Source organism: Thamnophis sirtalis, unplaced genomic scaffold (assembly GCF_051295495.1).
Source record: "Thamnophis sirtalis isolate CommonGarterSnake01/CBP01778 unplaced genomic scaffold, rThaSir2_p1.2 scaffold_4, whole genome shotgun sequence".
Taxonomy (NCBI): Eukaryota; Metazoa; Chordata; class Lepidosauria; order Squamata; family Natricidae; genus Thamnophis; species Thamnophis sirtalis.
In genome coordinates, this window is record NW_028261384.1 from 52698264 (window position 1) to 52712072 (window position 13809).

The 13809-nt window shown below is 38.2% G+C and overlaps 1 protein-coding gene across 1 annotated transcript; it reads right to left on the minus strand.

Annotated features, from left to right (window-relative positions):
• Positions 1-456: 456 nt before the first annotated feature.
• Positions 457-10813, minus strand: RPL14 (ribosomal protein L14). The gene is made up of 6 exons (XM_014062069.2): positions 10685-10813; positions 10020-10121; positions 7959-8053; positions 7374-7473; positions 878-931; positions 457-563 (listed from the first exon to the last, which is right to left on the minus strand). Exons 1-6 carry the CDS (start codon positions 10685-10687, stop codon positions 501-503), a joined length of 417 nt encoding a protein of 138 aa, XP_013917544.1. The 5' UTR covers positions 10688-10813; the 3' UTR covers positions 457-500.
• Between the last annotated feature and the right edge of the window lie 2996 nt (positions 10814-13809).

Below are 13809 nucleotides of genomic sequence, written 5' to 3' on the forward strand. Positions count from 1 at the left end.
CAGTAGACATGCTCCAGGCCTTCTCTCTCAAATATTGCCATCTAGCAAGACCTAATAAGCTTGCTTTTTCCCTAGCACCAATACCTGTTGAACATCCTTCACCTTGAGTTCCAGCAGGTCTCCACCCTCTTAATCTTCTGAGAGTTAAAGAGTTGGCTTTTGCCCCAAATATTATGAGAGGGTGAGATTGGAGTCTGAAGATGGTGGGTTTTTTTTTGGCCGACCTGGATAATTTATTATAAGCTTTTTATTTTATGGTGTTTGTGTTTTATACCACTGCTATGACTGAGCTTCTTTAGATGAGCATCTTTTAAATGTAGACATATCATTTTAATAAATAAAATATACATCTACCCAATTTTTGTGAGGCAGTCCTACCCTTCTACCACTAAGGAAATACTCAGGTTTTGTTTGTTTGGTGAAAGAAACGAGAAAAATAATCAGACAAGTTATAGATCATATTAGATTCATATTTAATTGAAGTGTTATTTGTTGACAATTTATGCTTTCTTGATAGATGCCTTTTGAAGCTTTTTAACTTCATGCTTGATGATCCGATTTCTCTGCAAAATAATTGTTTATATTATTTATAAGACAAGAATGTTTCATTTTCATAAATTATTTACTTATGAGCAAGTGAAAAATGTCATATTTCAGTATTTAGTTTTATTAAACTTTTGATTAAGTTCTGCAGAAAAAACAGAACTATAATACTGTTGAAGAATCCTATTCATATTACTTTTTATTTCAAAAGAAGTTTACTAATGAACATCTAAAAGTTGAAAGCCAACTGCATCAAAGAGTTGACATTGGGTGTTCATTTTATTTACTATTTTAAGACTATTTTGCAAGAACACAATATAGTAATTGTACTTACCATTTTCTTTGCTTTCATGACTTTATAACGATCAAAATCCGTCATCTTGGCTTTCTATGGAAAGATTTTTTGACAAAGAAGTCTGAGATCCTGAGCCTTACCAAAAACTGCCAAATTCTTTATGCATTAGAAAAACACAACCGGTCATCCCATACACAGCTTTTATTTTCAAAATCATCTTTATCAAGAGTAAAGATCAGCATAAGGGGGCAAAGTACAGTCACTTTAAAAAAAAAAAAAGATCAGATGACAGATAATGCTGCTGCTGCTGCATAGAACTTGGCAATATTGAATGTTGTAAAAGAATCAGTTCCTGAAAGCAATAGGATGGTATAATATTCTCCTGTGTGCCGTAGGTACTGATGTACTACAGGTAGCCCTTGTTAATGACTATTCAGCAACCATTCAAAATTACAATGGCACTGAATGAAACTTACAGTTGATCCTTCAAATTGCCCCATTAACAGTCATGGTATTGCTGTTTGGATGCCTGCAACTGATTTGCAATTAAGATGGTCACAGTATCCCATCCATGGTCATGTGATTGGCATTTTTTTTGCCTTCACTGCTATCTTGCAACTAGTAGAATCAACAGGGAAGCCAGTAGACCATGAGATATTGCCCTTAACAAGCTTGCAGAATTCATTTAACAACCCCAACCAGAATGATCCCAATTACAGTCACTAATAGAATACATCCTATAATGGCAAGACTACTGCAAATGTCTGTAGTACAGGCACCGGAGAAGGGCACACACTTCTGTAATTTCTGTATCTAAAACCACAGGCTAAGCTATATTCTTGTTCACCAATCATATAACTCTTAGCATACAAGTATAAAATATATAAAAATACCAAAAACATGAATATTAAACTGAAACTATTTAAACAATTTGTTTTTGATATTACAATGGCATACATTTTTCCAAATAAGCTGAGATTAAAGTTTATCTTTTTGGCTTCTTTGAAGAACTATTAAATGGCCTAAATCATCCACAGAGAAAAAGGGCTGTAAAGAGATTGAGAGCATTCAACAAAATGGTGCAGAGATTCATTTACACTTCTTTTATCTATATGCATCTTTAACCAATGATTTAAGTACTAATACCATGTTTCCCTGAAAATACGACACGTCATAATAAGGCCAGGCCTGATTTTTGGGGTGGGTGTAAATATACACCCTCCCCCAAACATAAGCCCTAGTGAAAGGATGGTGTGGCCAGCACAGGAGGAAACCCTTCTCTTCTCTGATCACCTCAGTGCTTCTCGGCTCTTTAATCAGATCAGCTAAGCCACTCCTGCTGCCATTCACAAAACAGCTGATTTGCAGGTGCTGCTCAGGCTGCATCCTTCAGCAAGTGTGGCTGTTTTTGCCACTGATTGCAGCCACAAAAGCAGCAGGAGGTCAAGCGATGCACCACATGTTCCTCACACTGGCCTTCCGAAGGGTACTGTAGTGGCAGCTATCCACAATTTTTAATCATCATTTTGTCCCAACCCACGTGGCCCACTGCTACAGTACCCTTCGGAAGGTCTCCTGCTGCAGAGGTGGCTGCGGTCGAGGACCGCTTTTGGGAGAGAAGGCAAAGGGGAGGTGATCAGCTTCATCTCACCCCTTGCCCTCAGCCCCCTCCCCCTTCGTCTGAGCTTCAGCAGAGAAGTGGCCTACAGGGTTTCAGGAGCAAAGATGATGCTGAGAGGAGCTAGGCAGGGCAGAGGGAAAATCAAGTGTTGCCCCAGCACTCTTCTTTCCTTGGAAATGGAATCTTGGGAGAGGGAAACTGCATCCCCAGGTAGGGTGGGTATGTTGGTATATGTATAAAAAACACAAAGCAAGGGAGCCAGCAGCCGCAGATTAAGGAGCTTTGTCAAATGTCATGCCTATATGCAAAGTTTGGCGAGGAAGGGGAAAGAAATACTTCCCTCTCTTGGCAGTATTTTGCTTGAAAATATTTGAGAATCAGACCAGAGAGAAGAGGAAGAAGCCCTGCGAGGAGACGCTGCTGTCTGCAGACACAGACAAAGAACGAAGTTCATTGAAGACACTGCCTCTCTGGCCAGCCCACAAGACTGGCTGCTTACCTTCCCTGCCGTCTCTAGCGAGAGGGGTGGCGGAGAAGTGAGAGGCATGGAGCAAGATGCAAGCAAGATCTTGCCGTCACGTCTCCCCACCTCGCCGGGCAAGGCAGGCTTCTTCTGCAGCTTCCAAGCTGGGGCAGAGGTAGCGAAGGGTGAAATGTTCACCCTTGGAGATGAATTAGATGCTTCACTGGAGAAACCGCCCCACGCCAGCCGAGGCTTCCTAAATCTCTTGCTCCCCAGATTGTCCCCCCTCTCAAAGAAAGCCCAATCCAACGCAGGGCGGTGGCAGGACACATCAGGGCAGCGTTGGCCAGCTGCTTGGCTGGCGCAAAGAACAGGGAGGGGAGGTGACTGGGATGACAGGACATGCAGTCCCATACTTGCATCCCCAAAATAGTAAGACAACCCCCCCCCCCAGGCCATATTTCCTTGGCCATATAGCAAGGAAGGATGGAGACTAAAATGATTTTTATTCCCAAATTTGGATCTGTAAACATTAAAAAAATAAAAGAAAGGAAAAAAGAAACCAATTAATAAACTTTAAGTTTCAGTAAACATGATATAAGAGAAAAAGTTTAAACAATTTGTTAAATTAACTAAGCAGACATTTATGGAATTTTGGGTGTATAATGAACTACTTGACATATTAAAAAATGCACATGAAATGCTAAATGGTAACAGTGGAAGCTCATAGGGAAAACCTAGAACAAGGAGAACGAGAAAAAGGAGGAAGGAACCGAAGGAACCAAATGAAGAACAAGAAGATTACACACCAAAAAGAGACAAGGGGGAAATGGCCCCCCAAAAGGGAAAATTAAACAGCTATGGTGGGATTAATGGGGAAAGACTGGGGGGGGGGGAACCTGGAGAAAGGTACCAAAACAATAATTAAAAAGGAGAAAAAAGATTGGGAAGAAAAAATATAGAAATTACAAGAACAAGTTAGGCGACTGGGTGGAGAGAAGAGAATATAAGAGAAGTGAAGTTCCTGAGAGACTAAGAGAAAATGGTTGAAAGGAGGAAAAGGATTTATTAGAATAGAATGAAATACGGTAAATATAGCCAATGCTACAGCTGTGTGAAAAAGTCCTGCATGTTTTACAATTGATGACATTTTTCGATAGGCCATAGATTTTATATTTTATGCTAACTGCTATGCAAATATTGTTATATTTAAATAAGGACTAGTGGTTTTTAAGTGAAAAGCATAAGCTTTTTGCAATTTGGTGCTGTTCGGATGGGGGTCGTGAATTTTCTTGCATGCTTACAATGACTATGAAAACAGATTAACTGATGCATACCCAGTGGCATACGTGTTGCAATTAGTAAGGCTGATGCTAGTGTTTTGTTAATATTTTTATTGTTTGTGGCGCTGAAAAGGACTGTTTAGGTAACCAAACATGGTTACTAATATAAAATTGGCCAGCCATTATTGCTTATCACCAGGCGGCATCACTTCGGCATAGACTGTATAAGCCTTTGCATGTGATCTTTGGTGACAATGTGGTGCCAGGCTGCGATAATAGATTCAATCAGCTCCTGCTTGGTCTTCAGATGCTTCTTGCTTATTTTGTAACCAATCTTGGCCCACAAGTTTTCAATTGAGAGTTCAAATCCAGGCTCTGAGCTGGCCAATCCAGGAGTCAAACACCATGCTTCTTCATCCACTGCTGGATGGATTTGGCTCAATAAGGAGCATTATCACCCTAGAAGTAAAAGTCCTTCCCTACAAGTTGCTGAACTGAAGAAAGCATGGTCTTTCCCAGGACTTAACATACTGCTTGGAATTCATGGTTCCCTGCACGATTTGTATCCAACCAATACCAGAAGCAGTGATACAGCCCCAGATCATGTGCAATGGATGCTTCACAGAGATTCAGGCAGTACGGCCTAAATTCTTCAGCTGGAAATCTTCTGACATACTTATTGCACTGATTCCTAGTCAAGTAGAAATTGCTCTCCTCACTGAAGATGACCTTGGCCTATGTGTTGGTCCACTTGGCATACTTCTTGGCCCATGCACATCGACAAGAGTGGTGAGCGTCTGTAAGCAAAGGTTTACTTCGAGCCCTGCAGCCTTTGAGCCTTCTGGCAAGCAGTCTGCAACACATTGTGCTTGTGCACTTTTACATCACATTTCACCCCAAATTCTTGTAATTGAGGTGAGGTGAGCTTCCTGTCAGTCATCGAAACGCATTGCAGAATCTGATCTTGCCGATTTGTCAACTTTCTTGGTCTTCCAGAGCGGAGCCTATCCTCAATTGAACCAGTTATTTAGTATTTTTCAACCACTCTTCTCACTGTGGTGCGATGGCATTTCACTCTCTTGGCTATTTCCGTATAAGAATAACCCTCTTCATGAAGCACAATGATGCAATGCCACTGCTCAGAACTGGTGAAAGCAAAGGCCTTCATCCTTGCCTGCAGCCAGAGCTAAAATAAATTTCTCAATGCTTTTCATTTATATTTATAGTCATAAAGTATGACAACATTGATTGGCTCATAGATTTCTCCTCTGTGTATTTTGATTGGTCAGCCAAAGCTCGCTGCTGATTGTCTACTTTCAATCCTAACATTCTTGAAAATTCAAGTTATGTTTATTTTAGCACATAAACTCACTCAAAACCTTAAAAAGACTTTGGCTATATTAATAAAAATTATGCATCCCAATCAGACTACAGAAATTTTAATCAAAGTACTAATTTTCTGTGGTTTCTACAAGTGAAAAGTTCATTAAACATGTAAATACAACTTAAAACTGAAAGCGTGCAAAACTTTTTCACACAGCTGTATATAGCTAATATGTGAGGGAAAGACTAATACTATTAATTGTTGGTAATTAACTAAGTGAAATGTTTACTACCCTGTTTCCCTGAAAATAAGACGTCCCCGGACAATAAGCCCAATCAGGTTTTGAAGCACATGTGCTAAAATAAGCCCTCCCCAAAAATATTGCAACACAGCAGCAGCCATGAGATGACCATGCTCGCCACCTCCTGCACCTCAAAAATAATACTGCCCTGAAAATAAGGACAAGCACTTATTTCAGGGGTCAAAAGAAAATAAGACCCTGTCTTATTTTTGGGGAAATATGGTATATAAAATTAGAGAATATATGTTATCAATAGTAAAACAGAATAATAGATGGAAATGATATGTTAAATTTGATTAACTTGGAGAGGCAAATAATGATATTATTTATATATTAAGAAGAAATCAAAATTAAGCTGGAAAATATAGAAAGAAAATAAGATGATTGAAATGTGAAATATGATGTAAAATGAACTATGCATAACAGAAGATGTAAAGGGGAAAAACCCAGACAACTTTGTTTTTAAAAGACGTTAAAATATGTAACAAAAAATAAAAAAAAACTGTTTCAAAAAAATTGAATTGTGTTTCTACTATTGATATTTATATCCCTACTTTTCATACAGAAGCTCAAGAGCATAAATGCTTTAAGTCAGCTAGAATGAGACATTAATTTCTATTAGAAGCACTTTTAAAAATCATTCCTTTAGATATTTTTTCAATAGAATGGTAGGCAGTACTGATGAGCCCTAATGGCACAGTGGTTAGCAATAGCACTTAAAACTTCTATACCACTTCATGCTGCTTTACAGACTTCTCTAAGAGGTTTAGAATCAGAATATTGCATCCAACAATCTGGGTCATTTTACCAACCTTGGAAGGCTGAATCAACCTTGAGTATTCAGACTCAAACTCCTGGCAGTGAATTAGCCTGCAGTACTGCATTCTAACCGGATTCTAGCTCTTTAGTTAGAATGCAGTATTGCAGACAAACTGCTCACAGCCTTGGAGTTCGTTCCTGATGAGAGTTCAAGGTTCAGTCAACCTTCGGATATTGATGAGAGAACCAGATTGTTGGGGACAATATGACAACACTGTATGCTACTTAGAGAATACTGTAATATATGAGTGCTATTGCTATTATCCCAACTTCTGTTGTTCTAGGACAGGGGTGTCAAACACACAGCCCACAGGTTTAACGAAGGGGGGGGAGAAGTCCTGATATATCACATGACAACGTGAGTTTGACATCTTTGTCCTAGGATAATGAGTGAAGTATAAAAAGGTTATTTCAAGTTCCTATTGTTATCTGTGAGAGCATCTCAAACCATGTGGAGGAAATGCCCTGTTTTGTTGCAAGTTCAGGACAGAGTATGAGGAAAAAGGACAATCTCAATCCAAATTGTTTTCCAAAGTCCTGCATTCTGCTACACCTGAAATGGCAGAAACATTAAAAAAGGTGTTTGCTGAACAATTGATTACACAGACCGCTAACTCGCAACAAATACTGCAGAACCAGAGTTCTTAATTGTACTTCATTATTTAACAGCTTCCAAAATTTAACCCAAAAGTATTGCATGTTTAGTATTGTTTCAAACACATACCTTTTCCCTAGCCTCAATTTTTTTTGCCCATCTGGTGGCTTGCCATTTCTCATTAATGTTTTCTTTTTCCCAGGCAACTCGCACACATTTTTGACGAGCACTGTATTTAAAACAAAACAAAAAATCTATTTGTAAGATTACTTTGTTTTTGCAATCAACATACATTAAGATACTTTTAAAATATTTATTTTCCTATGCCAGTTGATAGATTTATTACTGCTATCTTTATGCTAATAATATTTAGTTAATGGTACAGAAAAAAATAAGGCAGTAATCACAACAGTAACTTCCCATATTAATCCTTTAAAAAAAGCCTTTTGCACAAAACATTATTTTCAAAAATACCTAGTTTTTCTTCTTTGGGGCGATATCAATAACCAATAATTGACAGCTCAAATTATTCTATACAATGTTGCATTTGCAATTGATGCTATGCTATAGTTTAGTAGAGGGATGCAAATGGTTTTTTCCAGGAAGAGAGCCATAAGATAAAACTCTTTAACATTCTTGTAATACCAACAGTAAGGCAAGTATTTCTTTTATATAAATTTAGAGGTAGCAATACTGAAGTACCATATAACTAACCTGTGAGGAAACTTCAGAACAAAATCAGTTAATTGCATGCACTTGAAGGGCATAGCCTGCCTTCTGACACCACTGCAAGGGCCATCAACTAGGGCCTGTAAAAACCAAGTAAGAAATGTGTCTTCCAGATTAACGTTTAATGCAAAAAATATTTTCAGTAGCCTACAAAGAAATCCAGATTTATTAAAAGCATAGTTTTAAAGAAGGAGGTTTTAATGGAGAAGTTAAAGGTCATCAGTGATTTCTTCCCCCATTTTCAACTCATTTTACACTCACAAGTAACATTTATAAGATACCACATGTTTCAATTTCTATCTCTGGAGATTTATAAAGGACCACAAGAAATATTTAAAGGAGCCTCAAGAACATTAGTATGAATACTACTTTACACTAACTATTTCATATCACAAACCAATGCATATTCTTTTTAAAGGTACTTTTATTAAATATAATGAAATTAAATGAAAAGGATGTTGTATATTAGCAAATTTCAGAAGAATTTCCTTCAGTACTAAATTTATAAATAAACTTGCCAAAAATAATCATACCTAGGAAAGCAAATTTACTTATAAGTTTTATGTGCTTTTATCCATAGTGCAATCATTATACTTTAAAGAGTTCAGGGTAAATCAAGTTGGATACAAAAACTGAGGAACACCTATCTACGATTATATACAATAGCAGAGTTGGAAGGGACCTTGGAGATCTTCTAATCCAACCCCCTGCCTAGGCAGGAAACCCTATACCATTTCAGACAAGTGACTATCCAACATCTTCTTAAAGACTTCCAGTATTGGGGCATTCACAACTTCTGGAGGCAAGCTGTTCCACTGATTAATTGTTCTGTCAGGAAATTTCTCCTCAGTTCTAAGTTGCTTCTCTCCTTGATTAGTTTCCACCCATTGCTTCTTGTTCTACCATCAGGTTCCTTGGAGGATAGTTTGACTCCCTCTTCTTGGTGGCAACCCCTGAGATATTAGAACACTTATCATGTCTCCCCTAGTCCTTCTTTTTATTAAGCTGGGCTATACCCATTTCCTGCAACCATTTTTCCTATGTTTTAGCCTCCAGTCCCCTAATCATCTTTGCTGCTCTTCTCTGCACTCTTTCTAGAGTCTCCACATCTTTTCTACATCGTGGCGACCAAAACTGAATGCAGTATTCCAAGTGTGGCCTTACCAAGGCATTATAAAGTGGTATTAACACTTCACAAGATCTTGATTCTATCCCTCTGTTTATGTAGCCTAGAATTGTGTTGGCTTTTTTGGTAGCTGCTGCACACTGCTGGCTCATGTTTAAATGGTTGTCCACTAGGACTCCAAGATCTCTCTCACAATTACTACTATTGAACAAGGTACCACCTATACTGTACCTGTGCATTTCATTTTTCTTGCCTAAATATAGAACCTTATTCTTTTCACCACTGAATTTCATCTTATTAAATAGTGTCCAATGTTCAAGTTTGTCAAGATCCTTCTGTATCTTAAGCCTGTCATCTTTGAAAATATCTACTCAGAAAGCAACCTATTCAGATATTCATCTAGGAAACTGAATCATCAGCTGTCTCAAGGAAGCCCACAAAATTACAAGCTTGTTGAGACTTAAGAGGCCTGCAATTTTATGGTAACTATAAAAAGAGAAAAAATTCTCCTCTGTAACTAGTTTGGAAAACATACTAATAGCTCTTGGGTGTTTAACATAACCATATTTTCTAACAAACACACCACAGCTACGTAGAAAAGAAAGCTACATAGTAAGAAAAGCCACAGTATTGTCTTCTATTCATCCATGTGGTACAGGTGTATTAGTATTATCCTTCTCATCTTTCCTACAATCTTCTGTTATTGTTATTATTCTGTTGTTTTACATGTGTGCTGAATTTCTGCACTGGTGACAAATTCTTTGTGTCCAATCAATTTTGGCCAAATAAAGTATTGTATACTATTCTACTGGCGGATTAAAAGATGGAATAATCAGTCTTAACTACAATTCCTTATCACTTCTATCTACCAGATAAATACATAATCGTATTAAATATATAGTATACACAGTGAAACTTACCCTGTTTTGGTCGATGATATCAACCACTGCAACTAGTTTTCCTGCATGTGGTCCAAATGAAATATAAGCAACTCGGCCAATCTCAACATAGCGCTTAAACACCTTAATCAGATAAAATTTAATTATTCAGATGATTAATTACTAGACAAGTTTATAGAATTATGCAGCTCTTCTAACAGTCCTTCAAAGAAAGCAACTTCTTTACATGCTATACTGAACTTTGAAATAATTGAATAAAATATAATTATAATACAATAAATTCTCAGCCCAAAGCCATTTAGATGTGATGGGAGACACGTCATGAATTTGCAGATACGATGCCCTTTACAAGTAACAGAAAGAACTAAGAAACTTCTGTTGAAGACCTTCTCACCATGGCCGAGTAATATTCCACCTTCCCCACCAAAAGAGAATGATTTAAAAAGCTAACAAAATCCCACCCCGTCTCTCGTTAACCGCCCGCTACCCTCTCTTCCAATTACGCCCAAGATAGACTCTTAGGCCCTTCTCCCCATGGCTCTTTCCGTCTCCCTCTTTCATGGCTTAAATCAGCCGAGGGAGGGGGGAATGAAGGCTATCCCGAAACCCTTCACAACCACCCTCGACTTCAGCGAGTCTTAAGAAAAGCGCCGTGGACAAGGCCTGGGCCATGCGCTCACGATTACCATGATGGCTGCCACACGAGTCGACTCACAAAAAGAGAAAGAACAGCTTCCGGGCGCCTCGAGATATCTCAACTGCGGATGTACACCAGAGGAAGAGGCGGGACTCAGTCGTTCTATTCGTGGCGAAGTTCAGGCTGCATAGCAGAGATTGGACAATTGGATAGGAGAAGGGCCGCATTGACTGGCAATAGCAAGTACTATTACGCATGCGCATTACTGGCCCTTTTGCTCCCCCCCCCTTCAAGGGATGCATAAAATCAATTGGAAGAATTTAAACGATTATTTGTTGCGCATGCGTTGTCCTGTGACAGAAATTTGAGAAAGTGTATCTCTTCCTCCTCCTCCATCTTTTAAACTATATTCGTATGGGTGTATGCATGTTGAATGTGGGCCGATAATAAAGTAAAATAAATTTCTGGGTAATCCGTGGTAACTTTAAGTCTCCTCGACTGAGTTCACGGCTCGAATTTGAACTATATGCTTCTTCTTGTTAATGTATTTTGGGCAAAGTACCCTTAATATAATAATAATGATTAAAACTCGTCGAGTTTAAAATATTATTTGCGCAGTCACAGAGCTTTTAATTAATATCGTGTTGTGTGAACAGAGCCACTGGATTTGCCAAGTTTATTGTTTGGGAGTTCCTGTAGAAGGAGAGACAAAAGAGCCCAAACTGTGTTGGCTTTTAACTATAGGCTTTTGAAACTATCAATCTACCTTTTAAACAGACATTTTTGGATTTCAACATCTTTCTTGGTGACAGATTACATTTTAACCTGCCCTGATTAGATATAGAATAGAATAGAATAACACTTGGAGTCTTCTTGTCCAATCCCCTGCTTAGCCAGGAAACCCTACACCACTTCAGACAAATGATTATCCAACATTATCTTTAAAACTTCCACTGATTAATTGTTCTGTTAGGAAATTCCTCCTTAGTTCTAAGTTTATGGACAAACTGGAAAGCACAATCAGCATGATATCTGACAAATGCCAGACCAGAAAAAACAATGCCCTATGAAAGAAACTAGCCGAGATCACTTTTAAACAGCAAGATAACAATTCAAATTCAGGGATCAAAAATGTGTTCAATAGACCATTATCTGAAGACAAAAAACCCATCCTCATAAAAGGCCTTATTTTCAATTACAAAAATGCGGACTTAATTGATTTCCTTGCCAACTTAGAATTTCACCATCTCATCAACAATTTGGCTTATTCTATAAATTCACCTGAACAATTCCTTCAATTAATAAAAACATCAAAATAAATGAAGAAGAAATAATGGTCTCATTTGACGTCATTGCATTATCCACAACTATCAACATTGACCTGGCCAAACAAACTAATTATGATCTACTGACAGAAAATCAAAGCCATAACAAAAAGACACATAAAGAACACTCCCTGTCCACTGACACTATCAATAAAACTTCTGGAGTTATATCTCATAACACACTTCAAATTCAATGACAAAATTTATCAACAATTACAAGGCACACCTATGGAATCACCTACATCTGGCCTAATAAGAGCCAAGGTGGCGCAGTGGTTAAATGCAGCACTGCAGGCTACTGCTAGATCAGCAGGTCAGCGGTTCAAATCTCACCGGCTCAGGGTTGACTCAGCCTTCCATCCTTCCGAGGTGGGTAAAATGAGGACCCAGATTGTTGGGGGCAATATGCTGACTCTCTGTAAACCGCTTAGAGAGGCCTGAAAGGCCTATGAAGCGGTATATAAGTCTACTGCTATTGCTATTGCTAATAGCAGAAGCAGTAATGCACAAATTTGAACACACAGTCCTGCCAATCATTTTGGGTACGTTACAACACTTTTGCCATCATCAAACGCACCAAACTAGAAGAAACAGACCATCTACTCAACAACATATTCACTGGCGTCAGTTTTATATGTGAGAAAGAAAAAGACTACTCCCCTTTCTAGATATTGAAATAAGGAGACAAGATAACAGTGAATTAACAACCTGTGCATACTGAAAATGCACGCAGACAGATCAAATTCTAAATTTCACAAGCAACCACCTCACTGTACACTAGAGGAGCTGCATCCAGACCCTTCTCAAAAGAGATAAAACACATTGCAGCAATAAGTCATTAAGAAAAGCAGAACAGAAATACCTTTTTGATGTTTTCCTCTGCAACGACTATCCCAAAAATTTCATAAGATGATACTTGTCATCCAAAATACACAACCAACCACAACACAAAAATGTCCTGCCATATATCAGAAGAACATCCAAAATGGCTGCCAGAATACTGCAATCCCTAGGAATAATAATAGTTCACAAACCAACAATTAAACTCAGTAAACAACTATCTAGAGTCAAAGATAAGGTGACCAGATTTTCAGATTGGTAAAGAGGGACACCTTTGACCGTGTGTGTGTGTGCTTGATTAAAAATTTTATACGGAGCAACAAAAATTTTCATACAACGCAAAAATAGTATTGTAATATTTTTTTATTTCAACATAACTAAAATTTACAAATATAAATTGTAACTATTGGCAAACATCAAAATTTTGATCACGTGACCATGAGAATGCTGCAACGGTCGCTAAGTGTGAAAATGGTTGCTAAGTGTGAAAAATGGTCATCAGTCACTTTTTTCAATGCCATTGTAACTTTGGTCACTAAGCCCATTATACCACCTTTCTTGCCACAGTTCTTAAGTGAATAACTGCAGCTGATAAGTTAGTAACATAAGTGAATCTGGTTTCCCCATCTGACTTTGTCAAAAGGTCACAAAAAGCAATTACATGACCCCAGGACACTGAAACCATCTTAAATACGAATCTGTTGCCAAACATCAAAATTTTGATCGCATGACCATGAGGATGCTGCAACAGTCGCTAAGTGTGAAAATGGTCGCTAAGTGTGAAAAATGGTCATCAGTCACTTTTTTCAATGCCATTGTAACTTTGCTCACTAACCAGCCATGTTCCTGACTTAACAACCACCATGATTCACTTAACGTGGCAATAAAAGGTCGCAAAATGAGGCAAAAATCATTTAACAAACGTCTCCCTTAGCAACAGAAATTGGGGGATCAATCCTGGTCGTAAGTCGAGGATTACCGGTAGCCAATTGCAAAAGGCAACTTTACT

Bases quoted from the DNA above. Each gene is read 5' to 3' on its own strand.
- RPL14 (XM_014062069.2), bottom strand. The intron at 7,474-7,958 runs GTTAGTTATATG...TTTTAAATACAG, and splicing joins GTTCTGAAGTTTCCTCACAG to TGCTCGTCAAAAATGTGTGC. The intron at 932-7,373 runs GTATGTGTTTGA...ATCTTTCCATAG, and splicing joins AAATTGAGGCTAGGGAAAAG to AAAGCCAAGATGACGGATTT.